A 16,618-nucleotide genomic window follows, 5' to 3' on the forward strand; every position below is an offset into this window, starting at 1 on the left:
AACAAGAACATCATAGAGATAGGAGCCTTCTAAGGCAGTTTCAGTTACAATGCTCTTTGCTTTCTTCACTCTTTAGATGTCTTGTGGGTTCAAACATTCGGCCGTAGTCACAGCTGATGGGAAGCTTTTCACTTTTGGTAATGGTGATTATGGAAGACTAGGGCTGGGAAACACTTCAAACAAGAAGCTGCCGGAGAAGGTCACTGCTCTGGAGGGCTACCATGTAGGACAGGTAAGACATTCATTACTGTTACAGTTGGTGTCTGTGAAATGCTTCGATACGCAGCACATTCAGAGGATTTCTGTACTGTTACACTGTTACTGTTCTCTATACTGGAGAACAATATGAAGACATCAGTCATCATCCACTGGTGCTATATGCTGATTGTGGACATCCAAAAAAACGACTGTGAAATAAATATTTCAGTGGTTCTTATATAGAGCTTTTCTACTCTACCTGAGCACTCAAAGGGCGTTTGTACAACTTGCCAAATTCACCCACTCATACGAGCACTTTTTATTCTATGCTTTTTCTACGTAATTGCCTTCTGTTTACCATTCACACGTTTATACACAGTGTTGTGCCCAAAGGATATTTGGCATACAGACTGGAGCCGATCAAGCTACCAACCTTCCAACCTTCCAACCCCATCAGCTACTCCCACCCTTGATAATATGAATTTTTAAAAGTTTTTACAGTAATATGGTTGTGCTCAAAGTGTTGTGACATTTTGGCAGATTATTTCTGGTTGGTGAAACTACTTTGGGGCAGTTTTGAGTTCTGATTGTTTTTGATTATTTTCAGTTGTCCAGCCTTATCATAGCTATTGATAGTTGGTGTTGTCGTGTGCTCCATCCTCAGGTTGCTTGTGGTTTGAACCACACTTTAGTTGTCTCTGCTGATGGAATGATGGTTTGGGCCTTTGGCGATGGAGACTATGGGAAACTGGGACTTGGGAATTCCACAGCCAAGTCCTCACCTCAGGTACCTGCTGCATTCTGATGCCTGAACAGTGAACTGAAGTTCATCTGTTGGCCTATCAAACAGTGAAACTGTTTGTGACCCTGATCTGTTTTGAAATCCTTAGAAAGTGGACGTGCTGTGTGGGATTGGTATTAAAAAAGTAGCCTGTGGAACTCAGTTTTCCGTGGCTTTAACCAAAGATGGCAAGGTTTTCACGTTTGGCCAAGGTAAGCTTTGCTTATTCCAGGTTTACAAACAAAGTTAATTTAGAAGTGCCTTAAATCTGCATTCTTGTTAAAGACCAGTCTGTAGGCAAATGTTCTTATAGCTCACTTGATCAACGACTTCATAAAACATTTTGCTGATGAGTTTGAGTTCTCAGTCTTTCTCTCACCCACGTTGGAGTCTTATTCACCCGTCGACGAAAGACAGACCTAGCTGCCATGTCGCCCATATTAGCCAATACCTGCGCTTTTATTTTGTTTAATTTTTATTTGAGACTCAGTTTCTCATTACAAGATCTGTTTCAGACAAGCATATTAAAATTACAAGAATAAAATGGTGAAAATTGTCCAAGATTTACAAAATCATATTTATAGATATACCAATCAGCCAGAGAAAATTGATGTGTTAAAGGTTTACAGCCAGTTAAATATCTTAAGGCCTCAGGATAAACTGAGAGTGAGCAGGAGGGCTGATGAGTGATGCCTTAAACCAGGAGGGTGGCAGCAGGGTACCCCAACTTCAGCCTCAGTTTCTTTAACAGGTGGTCAGTATGTGACTTAAATACTGTGATCGATGACAGTTTTAAGTATTTGCACAAGTCCACAGGTTCAATAGAAATGCCTTGACAAGACACAAGAGAGGGAAGTGCTGCTAGTACTGTATTTCTATTGTTTAGAACAACGTGACCGTGTTTTTTTTTTTTTTCTGCATTTAAAATGCAGCATGATCTGCAGTGAGATGAAACAGCTGTGACTGCACAAAAGCTAAATGTAATTGTGCAAAAACCATGTTGATGGTATTAATGCAAAAATAATAATGTACGCCCTGAGATAGAAACCTCTGTTAGTGACATTATGATGGTGTATAAACTCTATAAGACATAACAGAAACCCACAAACCCGTCAGTCCCATTTTTTTCTTATTTTATATGGGATATTAATGCCACAATAATGTATAAGCATATTAATGAATGTTAGCGAAAACAGTAGTTTATTACATAACAAATTAAAATCAGTGTGATATTTAGATTTGGCCATTGGTGGTTTTAACACTGATTATGACAATTACACAATTGATTTTTCACCATGAAGTCAAAGTGAGATTTTTTCTGTGCCATGTTATTCAAATATATTTTTTACCTTTTCTGTTGAAGACCGCCTAATTGGCTTGCCAGAGGGTCGAGCCAGGAACCACAACCGGCCCCAACAGGTACCAGGTCTCTCAGGGATCCACATCCAGGATGTCGCTGTAGGAGCTGAACACACTCTGGTACTCTCCTCCACAGGAGATGTTTACACCTGGGGCAGCAACTCGGAGGGACAGGTGACATGCATACAATGCTTGTGCATGGGAACATAAGTGTCAGAGTCTCAATAATACTGTTTGCTGCTCATCTTATTTGAAGTAATTGGATTTACTAAAAATGTAGCCTTGTCATCTATCTTATATTACACACATAGAGAACCTTGTGGCACACAATAGCCAAGATAAAAGGACGAGGACTCAGAAGCAGCCAAAGAAAAGTATCATTCAGACAGATATGATGTGAACCACTCCAAAGCAGAACCAGATGCACTAACCCAATATTTCAGCCTATCAAGGAAAGTATGGTGGTGGACAGTATCAAACGTAGAGTTTAACGTCAGAATATTCTCCAGCGTCACTTTGCATTAAAATAACACTGGACACTCAAAGAACAGCAGTTTCAGTAAAATGAGCCCCAGATTGAAATTTCTCCAGCACACTGTCTTTGTTTAAGACTGGAGTAATCTGCTTAGTCATAGCCTTTTCTAAACTCTTAGCAATAAATGGTAATTTTGAGATTGGTCTGTAAATGCTAAGAAAAAGAATGAGTTGCCCCCAATGAGCAGGGACGCTCTCTCAGGTCAGTGTTTCAAAGCTCCTAAGAGAAGTCTCTGGCCCATCTTTGGCCTCTACACTGACTGGTAGATTCAATTCAGTTGATTTCAGTTTTATTTATATACAGCACCAAATCAGAACACAGTCGCCTCAAGGTGCTTTATGCAGTAAGGTAAAGACCCTACAATAATACAAACAGAGAAAACCTCAACAAAACTCTACAAGCAAGTGCTTTAGTGACAGTGGGAAGGAAAAACTCAGGAAGAAACCTTCAGCAGAACCAGGCTGGTAAATGGACTAGTTCTTATATAACGCTTTATAGAACTTGAACTTTTTCTAGTGTATCTAAGTGCTTTCTGTCTTGGAGAGCATTGGAATTAGTATCTTGCCCACAGATATTTGGCATGCAAACTACAGCAGCCAGGTATCAAACGCAGCAGATGACCTGCTCTACCTCCTGAGCTACAGCCACCCCTTCAGTAGTAGCAGTGATTAGCTGCTCTGCTTCGCACAGGACCCTGACCCAGAATCAGGTCATTTGCAAGATATTTAGCACGAGGTTCTCCACAAATCTCAGTGTGCAACTGGAGAGGGACGTGCGTCGTTCAGCTGTCCTCCAGCACAGTCACAAAGGGCTCGGCCAGCTATCTTAGACTAACAAATGATCCACAGTGCTACGGTATCACTGAGTCTAAGCAGGATTCCTGCGGTGCCTCTCATACTGTGCAGGATTACTACTGCAACAACATACCATCAGTAGGGTAAAACTAACTTGTCTCACAACAGTCTAACGAGTTTGCATTGTTTGCATTCCTGGCAGTAAGTTTTTATTTATTTTCAGAATTGATCTTGAGCTGTTATACACACTTATTCTTAAATGTTCTGGTTGGACGTTATTAATGTATGTTGACTTATGACTGTGTTGTGCAGCTGGGTCTGGGACACACCAACCATGTTAGAGAACCTACACTGGTAACAACGCTGCAGGGCAAGAACATCCATCAGATCTCTGCTGGACGCTGTCATAGTGCAGCGTGGACGGCTCCCTCTGTGCCGCCTCGAGCACCAGGTTACACAGACACACAAAATTCACATAATGTCTCCTGATATTTTGATACTTTTTCCCAGATATCAGATTTCCTGCTGTGCTGCGGGGACATACAAAATACCAGAGGATAATTGTTTTATTTTTATGTATTATGCTTAGAAACCTGCCTTATTCCAGAGATGGAATAAGTTCTATTTCATGTCACATAGAAAATATGTCAAAGGAATTCACAGAACTAGAGACAGAGCTTTGGATGGCTGCCACAACAAGCAATAATTAGAATAACTATGACAGCAGAAAATCACTTTAATGTAACTTTTGCCATGAGTGAAAAAGTCGATTTTTCTTTCCACACTTCTCAATGTTCACGGTGATCATATCTCACTCTGTCTAATCTTCCTCAGGCTCATCTGTACCTCTTCAGCTTGGCCTGCCAGCAGCAGTGCCTCCTCAGTACAGTGGACTTCAAGAATTGAGCATCGAGGCAGTGAGGGCCCGTTTGCGGCTCCTCTACCACTTCTCTGACCTCATGTACTCGTCATGGAGACTACTCAACCTCAGCCCTAACAACCAGGTGGGCAACAACTACAATAAAAACAAAAGACACTTGTACAGAACATTTTTAGAAATTTGGTAAAAAATGTGTTGTTAGAATTTTTTGTAATGTGATATCAGTTATATTGTTCTGAATGATTCACATTTGCCCTTAAGAAGTTGCACACAGCCAATAGGCTTTAGCTTAGTTTAGGCAAATAGCAGCCTTTGATATTTGACCTGTCAGTGACACTTGTTAGTGATGCTAAGTGTTAGTTATGTCTTACTGTATATTTTATCTACTACAGAAACAGCTTCTGGAAAAATACTGTTAGTTTAGTGCCTCTAAAACATTGACTATAACAAGCTGAAAACACACCCATAGATGTGAACAGAATGAGAAGAAGAAAATGGCTAAACTTAGATTTGCATCTCCAGCCTCAGTAACTGAAGGCAGAATCCAAATTTTATGCAGTGAAAATGAGCAAGGCATGCTCTGAACACCTTCACTCTCATAACTGAAAGGCTGTAAAGGTGATTGAGTTCAGGGATAAACCCAGAAAAGGTGCATGTTGTACACACTTTTTGGTGTTTATTATGAAGTTCGGATTGGTCAAATGCATCTTGAAATCTGACATTTGTGTTGTCGCTTCTTGTTTCGACTGCACTAGAAGGAGCCAGTCACCTAAATATGCAGCTGAATTAGCACCCCCCTGTCTCAGTCTTCAGTCTCAGTCTGTGACTTCCTCAGTACACTGTATAAACACTGTGTTTCAGACACAAGCCAAAAGTCAGCACTCAGTCCTCGGGGCAGACCCTTAGTTGTTGAAATTGACCTCTCAGTAGGTAAGCATGCAGTCATCACAGTGCTGGATGCAATTGAATCACCTATCCTTCAGCCTGAAAGTGGGGGTCCCTATAGAGAGCAGGCTGTCAGGGCCTCGCAGCCAGCAGACTGATAATCTCTGAATGCCAGACTTTAGTGGCCACTAGTGTCAGAGAGAGGTGCTGCTGATGTACGCTTTCCAAAGTCCTCCGATGGAAATGGTTGCATCGTGGTCAATTGCATAGAAGAATGAGGGCAAAAAGTCTACTTTTACCTCAACAAACAGATCCCACAACTGGCCACTAGTAAAGGGTGTAATATTCATTCCCTCCTCCCGGGTTCCTGCCTGGAGAGAAAGTCCAGCCCCAACATGTGTGGCTCTTGGAGACAGAAAATGAACACTAAATCATAAAAGCAGAGAGTGAGATAGGTTTAACAGTCAAGGATTACGTGCCCCTCCCTGGACGTTTATGTAAGAGACCACTGTTGAATTTTCTATCCTGACTAATACATGCTGGCCCAGAACTGGACAAAGAAAGTTGAGAGCTTGAAACCAGCCTGTGCTGCTCTGAAATTCAGACTCCTCTCACTGATGAGGGTGAGAAACGTGGGATTACCTGATGTGGTCACCTGAACATCTGACAAGTCCGAACTAGGAATTACAACCTGAAACAGCAAAAATATATTTTTGTGTGCAGGGGGGTTTGTGCTTGGGAGACTGTGTTAGCAAAGTGCAGTGCCTTGTGGGACTGACAACTTAAACAGAAGGGAAGCAGCATCTCCCTGCATTTCTTAACTCAATCCCATAGCTAGGAGGACTGAGACTTCTTTCTCCTGGGCGTTGGGGCCCTAAGGTGGACCTTAGCTCCAGGCTGTCTGGCGTGGAAGTTACCCCAGAGACTGGGCTCTCGCTGGTGGTACACCCACATTAGCAGCAGTCGGTCCACTCTTGGCGGTGGGAAGAGGAACAGCTAGCCTGCGAGACCAAACTGCGAACTTGGGATTTGTGTCATGTCTGGGGATGATATCACGCAAAGCTACCGTCTGCTTCTTCCTCAGTTCAGATTCAAATGACCTGACAACAGATACTGGTTCACCCAAGTAGATGGCACTGTCCCTATCTGAGACGTCAGAAAAGGTCAGATGTGCTACTATTATTGAAGCCATCTCTCTGTTAGGGAGCACACCACAAAGGGCACGGAGAATGTATTCCATTTTGACGTGGTTCTCATTAAGGTAGAAGTAGTTGTCTGGGGAAAACAATGGACCCAAGTTCCACCAGGTACATCGCCTGGTACGACTGTATCATAGTGACTGAGCTCATGGCATGGGCAGTGCCCGCCTGAGCATTATAAATCTTGTCGAGCTGAGATGCAGAGCATGTACAGTGCTTGGATGGAAGAGATGCGGGATCAGCTACACCATATATGTGGAATGGGGCCAGATAAGCTGCCAGGGATGTCTCCAGAAATGTAAATGGTAAATTTACCAGCTACAGCCATTCCGTAGGAGGCGGGTTGGCTAAGCCAGCCTTCTTTGTGCTGTCCAGCTCCAAATACTGTCCATAGCTGGGGATTCCCTAACCCAAGACGGTTAGCGGTGAAGCAGTTAGCTCGGAGACAAAGTCTGGGAATACTGGAAGGCAGTTATAGGCTGTTGTCGGATCCGCTGGAAGGAAAAACTCCACAAACTGCCAGAGATTTCTAAGATGGTGGAGGAGATGGTCAGTCCAGATATTTGCAGGGACATCGACCAGATACTCCTCATCTTCAGATTTGGAAAAGCTGGAACCCTAGCGAGGGTATTGCAGTGCAACAGCCGTTCTAGCACTTTTTCCGTCTTTCCAGGGTCAAGCCCTGGAGCTGGCAACAACATACACAGGCTTACTTTTCCTAGCGTGGTAAGTCCCCAGGCAGACAGGGCAACCTCATGCTGGTCCTTGTCATGCAAACAGCACTCATTAGGACGGGAGAAACAGAAGATTTCTGCTTTGCTTGCTTCCGTTTGGTACTCATGCCAAAATGCAAAGCAACAGTGCTACACAAGGAGACTTGAAATTTCCACTCTGTGGGAAGCCCACACACCAACTGAGCAGTGGAGGCTAACACCAGCGAGGCAGTTAAACTGACTTCATGCCAGCAGACAACAGCACTAACTATCAGTAGCTAGCCCAACTTGGCATCCCCTCAGTTCTTACGCTGAGGTGAAGTGTAAAAACTGCAGGATCAATGTGATTACAGAAGTCTATATGTGCAGGGTTGTATATGTGTCATCACAGGGCATGAATAGAAGTGTCTTAAGCCACAACATGCAGGGGCGTGATATCCCAAACTATATGTGTTGTATGGATTGAAAGGGAACTACTATGTTATATCTTAATTGGAAAGATTTTTTTCTTCCCTGTAGTTTGGATGTTGCACAAATGTAGGCAAAAGATTTTGGGCTCCTCTTAATTGGTAAATACTAAATGTCATTTTAATTCTGCAGAGCTGTACCTCCCATTACAATGCCGGTACCTGGGGAATCGTCCAGGGCCAGTTAAGGCCCCTTTTGGCTCCCAGAGTGTATACGCTGCCTATGGTGCGGTCGATAGGCAAGACCATGGTGCAGGGCAAGAACTACGGTCCCCAGATCACTGTCAAACGGATCTCCACACGGTCAGTACTGAGCACCGTTTGTTTGGTAACTATTTTTAGCCTGCAGTTTTGGTCAGAGGTTTCCATGCACTCATCACTGGTATGAATGTCAGTGTTTTAGAGGTTTTAATGGTTGCTTGAAACTGTTCCAGGGTGGAATTGTTGTACTGTGTAAAAAAAAAAAAAAAAAAAAAAAAATAGATGCATAACTACTTCATCAGCTACTGATGTTATAAATATAATTTTGTGCTTAAAGGTAAACTTAAAACCCCCTTCTTCCTTTTCACTTTGGTTTTCCATCACATTTGAACTCTGCAGAGGTCGGAAGTGTAAACCAATCTTTGTACAGATTGCTCGGCAAGTTGTAAAGTTGAATGCTTCAGATCTCCGACTTCCCTCAAGAGCCTGGAAGGTCAAACTAGTTGGAGAAGGTGCTGACGATGCAGGAGGGGTCTTTGATGACACCATCACAGAGATGTGTCAGGTATGTTTACTAGCTGTCTGATGTACTAGTGCTACTACTTCTTCACTGTCATGTATATCTATCCATAGGAACTGGAGACAGGAGTTGTAGACCTGCTCATCCCATCTCCCAATGCCACAGCAGAGGTTGGCTACAACAGAGACAGGTGAGAAGACCTTAATGAAACATGTAGGTCAGTTAATGTGTTGGAAGTTTTAGGACTTTAAGAGAGTAACTAATCCTTTGTTTGAAATAAAAGAAAGACACTCCTTTGATGGCTTTGGTGCTTGCTTTGGCAAGCACGTACGCTAAATTGGATATGATACAGGGAAGATTAGCATGGCCTCTGCGCAAGGATGACACGTACGTTCGTGAAGGGTTCCACATTTTTCAGCAGAGGCTTCAAGAGAGAACGAGGTACAAACCGTGTCTGCCGTCTATTATATTGGGGAACGTTGCTAGCAAACGAGATAGACGAGCTAACAGTGCTGACATGGAGTCAAAGGGAATATCGTGAGTGTAGCTTGATGTGTTTCACCGAATCACGGATGCACCAGGGTATTCCCGATGACAGTGGACAGTGTGGCTTCCACACCATTCCGGCGGACAGGGACAGCGCCACGAGCGGTAAGCAGAAAGGAAGAGGGCTTGCTGTTCTTGTTAACAAACGGTGCTCACATAACAATCAAAAAACGGATTTGTTGCCCGAACAGTGCGCTGTTGGACTGATGCCGTATTATTTGCTCAGGGAATTTACCCTTGTAATGTTACGTTCCTCCCTCTGCTAACCCCACAGCTGCATGTGACATTATCCACTCTGCTATAGCCCAGTTACAGACTCAGCACCCGATTGCTTCCATTGCTATCTCGGGTGACTTCAACCATGTCACCTTAGACACTACACTGCCAACTTTCACACATGTGAGAGGTGTGGAGTGGCAGCAAGACTCAGGCCGTCCAACAGCAGAGGAGCTGGGGGCAGTGAGGATGGAGCTAATGAGTTGAATGTGTTTTTCAGCAGCTTCGACACTGCAGTGAATGCTCACCCACCTACAGCCTTACCTGTAGTCAGCCTGAAATCCAGAGCTACACCACTCCCTCAGGATATTTTACGAGTCTGTTGTGGCCAGTGCCATCCTCTATGCTGTTGCATGCTGGGGCAGCAGGTTGAGGGTCACAGATGCCAGCAGACTCAATAAACTGCTCGGCAAGGCCAGTAATGTTATGGGGATGGAGCTGGACTCCCTTAGGGTGTTTCTGACAGGTGGGTGTTGTCCAAGATAAGGACAATGCTGGACAGTACCTCCCACACACTCCATGACTTGCTGGCTAGTCACAGGAGCACGGACTGAGACACAGGACTGAACGACACAGGAAATCATTCCTGCCTGTGCAGCTCCTCCATCTAATACGCTGTACACACTGCAACAATTACACCCTTTTGCACACACTCTACAATAAAATAACAAATGACAAAGTTTCACAGGTTAGAGTCAAATGTCAATGATCTACATTTCACCTCTATAATATTCTTGATATTTATAATTGAGCGATTTGTATGTGTGTATATTGTGCTATTTCTTAAATGTGTAAACTTTGTAATAGTTTAGTCTGTTATTGTTATTGCCTTGGAGCAACTGTAACCCACATAGTTTCCTTATGGATTATTAAAGTATTCTGATTCTGATTTTGATAGATTCCTCCTCAACCCATCAGCATGCCTGGATGAACACATGCTCCAGTTTAAATTCTTAGGTATTCTTATGGGGGTAGCCATCCGCACCAAGAAGCCCCTGGATCTGCACTTGGCTCCTTTGGTTTGGAAACAGTTGTGCTGCATCCCCTTGTTGCTGGAGGACCTGGAGGAAGTGGACCTCCTCTATGTGCAGACACTCAAAAGCATTCTTCACATTGAAGACAGCGGCATCACGGAGGATAATTTCCATGAGGTTAGAAAAGCATTTTGACTGTATGTTAGGCGGATCGTGTGAGGATTATACTTAGACATTTAAATTGAAACCACACTAAAGCAAGCCACCAGCCACAAACACATTCATTCATTCAGCAGTGTTACAGTGTTAACTGGGATTGTTTAATAGAACATTTAATTCAATGTTTGGTTCATTTTTAGTGCAACAGAGAAAACAAAGGAGATGTCTACATTTAAGAACAGTTGAAATATGAAAGAAAACCTGTGTAATGTTACTTTGCTTGAGATACGGTTACCTGGGTCCAACCTGGAATTAGGCCGGGGGAGAGGCTACATTGGCAAAGCGGGCTGGGTATCGTCTAACGTTGAGCAATATCTAAAATTTTTCCAACCGACATTCGTCAGTCCGATAAATGATGACTTTTTGATGGGCAGAGCAATATATCGTTATGCACGGCTTGATTTGCGCTTTTAGGATTTATAAGGTGAAAGGTAAAGACCCTACAGTAATATAGAGAAAGCCCAACAATCGAAAGACCCCCTATGAGCAAGCTCTTGGCGAAAGTGGGAAGGAAAAATGCCCTTTCAACAGGAAGAAACCTCCAGCAGGCTCAGGGAGGAGGAGCCAGTTGGGGGTGAGGGGAGGAAGACTGAAAAAAAGACACGCTGTAGATGAGAGCTAATTTCTGCCACATGAGCTGTCATACGTTGGATGAAATGAATAAATGAACAGAAAAATAAACGGTTGTTAGATTTAGTGGAAAGCTTTTATAGAAAACCTTACACAGTGGGCTTTATTTACCATGACTGCAGAAGTTATTGACTTGTATTTTATGCTTTGTCTTTCTGATGCATTCTCTTTGATAATATAATTGGCCATATTCTAGTACAAAGCCTCATTTTGATCCTCTTCTTTTAGGCCATGGATATAACTGGTTTTTAACTACGCATTCATATAGAAAAACAGCAGTTTTTCTTTTCAAACTCAGATCTGGGGACAAAGATGTCTTTTTTCCCCCGTTTATCACTGATCCACAGGGCCCAAGGTTTATTATTTAGGACTTAGAGATGTGGAGATTCTAGGTATATTTTTAAATCATTAATTTAATTCCATCAGAGGCCCTTTCTTTACAAAGTAAAGTTCTCTAACCTCAGTGAGCTCTTTGCCAGTACTCATAGTTTTTGTGTTTGTTTTGCAGATGATTCCTCTGGATTCCTTTGTCGGGCAGAGTGCAGATGGTAAAATGGTCCCCATTATCCCAGGAGGGAACAGCATCCCTCTCACTTTCTCCAACAGGAAGGAATATGTGGAAAGAGCTATTGAGTACAGACTGCATGAAATCGACCGTCAGGTACAGAAATGGCTTTTACACACCGGACACGTCAAATCTGTGCAAATATTTTGTGTATTAAAAATATTTTTCGGACTCACCTATTCAGTACAACACCATAAACTAAATTTTTCCAATTTTCTGGATCTGAATAAACAGATCTGACCAATCAGATCACTGCCTTGGGCAACAAATGCAATTGTAACTCAAATCATGCAATGATATGGAAATAGTAAAATGTTACTATTTCCCCTCAGATTGGATGGACTCAGATTCTCAGTGTTTTATGTTTCCTGTTTAGAAACATCAGGACGAGCTCATCGTGGCTTGATGTTGACTCTTTTCACAGTGTGGTTTTTTTGAGGATAATTTTTACTTTCGGTGTGTGTGTATATACATTACACCGCAAGTTTCTGTTTGGAAAATTTGCAAAGAAAAAGGATGACTAGCACAACATTGCTAGTTGTGCTAGCAAAAAGAAAAAGAGATTGTACTGTAATCTCTTTTTCTTTTTTTAAAAAAACAAACAAATATGTGTTTATTAAAAACATGGTTGTAACTTCAAAGTCATAAAAATTAGGTCCGTGTGGAAGTGTCTTAAACCTGTGTTGGGTCGAAGACCCGCTTATTGGCCATAGCTGTGGTTGTAAAAAAAGACTTCGGATAGACGTCTGGGAAGCATTTTGACTTGACTTTCCTTTGGAGTTTATTTGGGTCATATTAAATTGAACGAAAAAAAGTCTGTCTTGTACGTCTTGGTCATACTGTTTCAAAACTTCGTTGGCTAATGACTTCTCAGTCACAAGTTGTTAGCCACTGAGCATTCACAGGGGAATGTATAGATGATCCAGATACAGACACAGTGTTTGTCTGCTGTTTCAACATGGCAAACCTAATAAAAACAAGCTGTGTGCAAGACTGGAAACAAACAAGAACATCTCTATTATTTAGCCGTTCTGACAATTAGATAAAACATGTGACTTTGGCCTTAACACAGACATAAGTCTTCTCCTATGGGCTCATCTCTTCCAGGTGGCAGCAGTGCGTGAGGGCATGTCGTGGATCGTGCCGGTGCCGCTGCTGTCCCTGCTCACTGCCAAGCAGCTGGAGCAGATGGTTTGTGGCATGCCGGAGATCTGCTGCGATGTGCTCAAGAAGGTGGTGCGCTACAGAGAGGTGGATGAACAGCACTCCTTGGTGCAATGGTTTTGGCAGACCCTGGAGGAGTTCTCCAACGAGGAGCGTGTCCTATTCATGCGCTTTGTCTCAGGTCGCTCCAGGCTCCCTGCTAACACAGCTGATATCTCCCAGAGGTTTCAGATCATGAAGGTGGACAGGGTGAGTAAAGCAGTGCATTGTCATCACGAATAAATGCACAATTATTTTCCTTAAATTCCTGGGGAATCTAAGTGATATTTAGATATCTAAGTATTGGCAATGAGCTGAGCAGGTAAAATAACTTTTCTCTGGATAAGGCAATTCAGAGACAGAGGACCTCAGTCTAAGTTAATCTGGGGGCATTTTGGTTCTTTTGGTACTCCATCTTCAATGGACCGCTGCGTAACTCAGGACAATATTAGAAAACTATCGTTATGAGTGTACAATAACATATTTTTGCATTTCCTAGCAAAAATGCAATGTGAATGCTGGAAATTTAAAGATTTTGCCTGAAATGTTTAAAAATATTTGAAATAGTCAAAGCTGAACTTCCTGAATAAGCTTAATTTAATTAGATTACCAAATTATCAGCAAACTTAAGTGTAAAAAGTAGAAGTACAAAATTGAAAAATGGGCTAAATAAAACCAAAAAACCCATCATTTTACTCTAAAATAATAACCACTGGTATCCTCTTTCATCCCCTGTTATTGTTATTGTGATAGATATTATGGTTCTCTCATAAATGTCCCCAAAGCGCTGCCTCCTCCATCCAACTCTTCCACTGGGAACAATGTTAAAACAGTTCTAAATGCCGTCTGAAAATCACAGGCTGTTTTACACTGTCACGACATCCACATACTAAACTCGACAGATGTGAAAATTTAAGAATTGGTAGACTAGAAGTTGTTGGCGCTCACGGTGAAAGACTTTTTCTGATACAACAGTTTTCTCTTAGGAAGCATTTGTTTCAGGACAAATTTCTGTCTATTTCAACCTGAAGCTGACAGAAGTCTGGGTCACCTGACAAGAGTCACTATAGCAACCGGTCCTCACACCTGCATCCTGATGGGCTCTCTCTCACCCAGCCAAGATTCATCTCAAATTATATCTTTCAACTGCTGCTGTGTCCACAGTTTTTACTCTACAGCCATTATCTTAATCTTAAAATGTAGGACAGTTTGTCTTCAACCTCAGCAAACCGACTCTGCCTTTAGGCTCGGGCTTATAGTAGCCCTGGCCTGCATCTTAATTAGTGAATTAAGTAAGTAGGTGCAGGTGTCAAAAAACAACACAGTGCTTCAGAAACACTGTGCCGAGGCTTAGTTCATCAGCACATCACTCCTTTAGTACCTGATTCAGTGGTTTATAAGGAAGTGAATCATTGGCAGGATTTGTGGTGTGTTTTTGTGGAGCTTTTGTGCGAGACATAGTGAACCACTGCGCGACATTGAGATATGGAGTCAGCAACAAAAAGAAGATGTTCTGCCTATTCCTAAATAAAAACCACTTTAATAAGGAGTTCTACCCGCAGGTCTAAAATGTACATAAGAAACACACCTTACATTTATAGTGATAGAATTATAACCATCACAAGTCTGGGAGCCTCCATTAATTAAATGGAGGCAGATCTTAAACTTGGTCAGAGTTTTTGTGAGATCTGGCTTTTTTTCATTTGAGGCAATCAGCCAAAATAAAGCCCATCTTATCAAAGCAGCTTTTTGAGACAGTAATCCATGCCTTTGTTACATCTAGGCTGGATTATTGTAACACACTTTATTGTGGGTCTGCAGGTTGTGCAAAATGATGCAGTGCGTCTTTTAACTGGAACAAAAAAGTCTGAGCACATTACCCCCATTCTAATTTCACTCCACTGGCTACCTGTACATTTTAGGATCGTTTTTAAAAGTTCTTTTATTTGTTTTTAAATCTCTAAATGGACCTTACCTCTCAGAGCTACTACAGCCATATACACCGACCCGCTCCCTTAGGTTTGCCACTTAGCAGCTCCTTAAGGTACCAAAAACTAAGTAAAAATTTAGAGGTCCTTTTGAGGTGGCTGCTCCAAACGGGCAGCTACAGCCCCTTTGGAGCAATTTTATTAAATTAAATTAAATTTTATTTTATTTGTTTATGCTATTTGTATATGTACAGCACTTTGTGAACCCTGGTTTTATGTTGGTGTGGTCTTATATAAGCTTTGGTCACTGGTGAAATACATAATCAAGCTAGGCAGGGACCTCACAGCACAAGCGTACTCCCAGCCGATTAAAAGATTGCGTTGCACATTATAATATATAGTCCTTTTTTTTATGAATAAAAAATATCAAGAAGTCACAGGCAAAGGGAGAACACAGCATGGCACACGTTTAAACAAGAAAGGTTTAGTCATCAAAATGATTTCATAATCAGAATACTTTAATAATCCCAAAGGAAATTATTTTGGATTTGTTCATAAAATAGACAGAATATTTTATGTTTATTTTGTCACCCCAAAAATTAATTAAAGCACTATATCAGCCCGATATCAGACAAAACTGTCACATGATATTAAACAGAAACCGTCAACTCAGCTCTGTAGAGTTGACAATCTCAATCTCAATAGAGCAGGGGTGCCCAATCCCAGTCCTCGAGAGCTACTGTCCTGCAGCTTTTAGATGCATCCCTACTCCAACACAGCTGAATCAAATAGTTGGATTACCAATTCGGCATGCCATCAAGTCTGGCAAAGGCCTGATAACGAGCCATTCATTTGATTCAGGTGTGCTGGAACAAGGACGCATCTAAAAGCTGCAGGGCAGTAGCTCTCGAGGACTGGGATTGGGCACCCCTGCAATAGAGCAATTCATTTAATTTGTAGTTTCATGCTGCTCTTCATATTTTTGGCCACCAGATGTCACCAAAGAGGACTGTGCTGAAAAGCTTCGAGTAATGAAGCTTCAGTGCTTCAGAAAGCTTCATTTCTCCATCACTCATCTTAATTATACAATTCACAGAGCAACAAACTGTCCATCATAAACATATTTCATCTAAGTTATCTTGAATCTGGCCATGTGCCATACCTGCACAGAGTCACAAAATATCTTGCTTGTCGTGTGGGCTACAGATAGAGCAGAGTCAGTGCAGTCAAACACACCTGGCTTCAGTTAATCCAACCCCATCAAGCCACTCTCAAACTAGTGCCCATTTCCCACAGCAAACATGGAGAAGAGCTAATCTAGGCAATACTGTGTTACACCAGGATATTTAAAGTACAGCAGAATGGGAGGCAGAGCCTTCAGCTTTCACGTCCGTCTTCTGTGTAATCACCGCCCAGTTTGGATTTGGTAGACAGAAACTCTGTATTTTTCCGACTTTCATTTTTGATAAAGCTTATAGCTAGGATGACCGTGAACCCTTCCTTCGTTATGCTGCAATAGGCCTGACCTGCTGGGGCTTCTCATGATGCATCACCGCTTGCATGTTTCTTCTTCACTCACATTCACTCACATTCACTCACATTCACTCACTTTCCATTAAATCTTTAGTGTATTGTTGTTTGTTCTTTACCTTATAATATAAAGTGGCTTGAGGCCACTGTTGTTGTGATTTGGTGCCAATGGAATTGAATTGAATTTAGAAGAAGAGAGCAGAGTTTAGCCTGCT

The 16,618-nt window shown here is 42.2% G+C and overlaps 1 protein-coding gene and 1 non-coding gene across 10 annotated transcripts in view; both read left to right on the top strand.

Annotated features, from left to right (window-relative positions):
• The window catches only part of herc1 (HECT and RLD domain containing E3 ubiquitin protein ligase family member 1), an 82,188-nt gene that overhangs the window by 64,903 nt on the left and 667 nt on the right, over window positions 1-16,618 (top strand). For all 9 annotated transcript variants that reach the window (XM_031757684.2, XM_031757685.2, XM_031757690.2 and 6 more), the window contains exons 67-78: window positions 77-232; window positions 863-985; window positions 1,089-1,191; window positions 2,343-2,512; window positions 3,980-4,118; window positions 4,502-4,671; window positions 7,945-8,114; window positions 8,412-8,577; window positions 8,646-8,722; window positions 10,253-10,505; window positions 11,686-11,838; window positions 12,850-13,155. In XM_031757684.2, coding sequence (XP_031613544.1) covers window positions 77-232; window positions 863-985; window positions 1,089-1,191; window positions 2,343-2,512; window positions 3,980-4,118; window positions 4,502-4,671; window positions 7,945-8,114; window positions 8,412-8,577; window positions 8,646-8,722; window positions 10,253-10,505; window positions 11,686-11,838; window positions 12,850-13,155 — 1,986 coding nt within the window. The remainder of the gene's footprint in view (window positions 1-76; window positions 233-862; window positions 986-1,088; window positions 1,192-2,342; window positions 2,513-3,979; window positions 4,119-4,501; window positions 4,672-7,944; window positions 8,115-8,411; window positions 8,578-8,645; window positions 8,723-10,252; window positions 10,506-11,685; window positions 11,839-12,849; window positions 13,156-16,618) is intronic.
• Window positions 8,840-8,947, top strand: LOC116334319. The gene has a single exon (XR_004200544.1). It is a non-coding gene; the product is annotated as a U6 spliceosomal RNA (small nuclear RNA).

The sequence above is a fragment of the Oreochromis aureus genome, linkage group 1, assembly GCF_013358895.1.
Source record: "Oreochromis aureus strain Israel breed Guangdong linkage group 1, ZZ_aureus, whole genome shotgun sequence".
Taxonomy (NCBI): domain Eukaryota; kingdom Metazoa; phylum Chordata; class Actinopteri; order Cichliformes; family Cichlidae; genus Oreochromis; species Oreochromis aureus.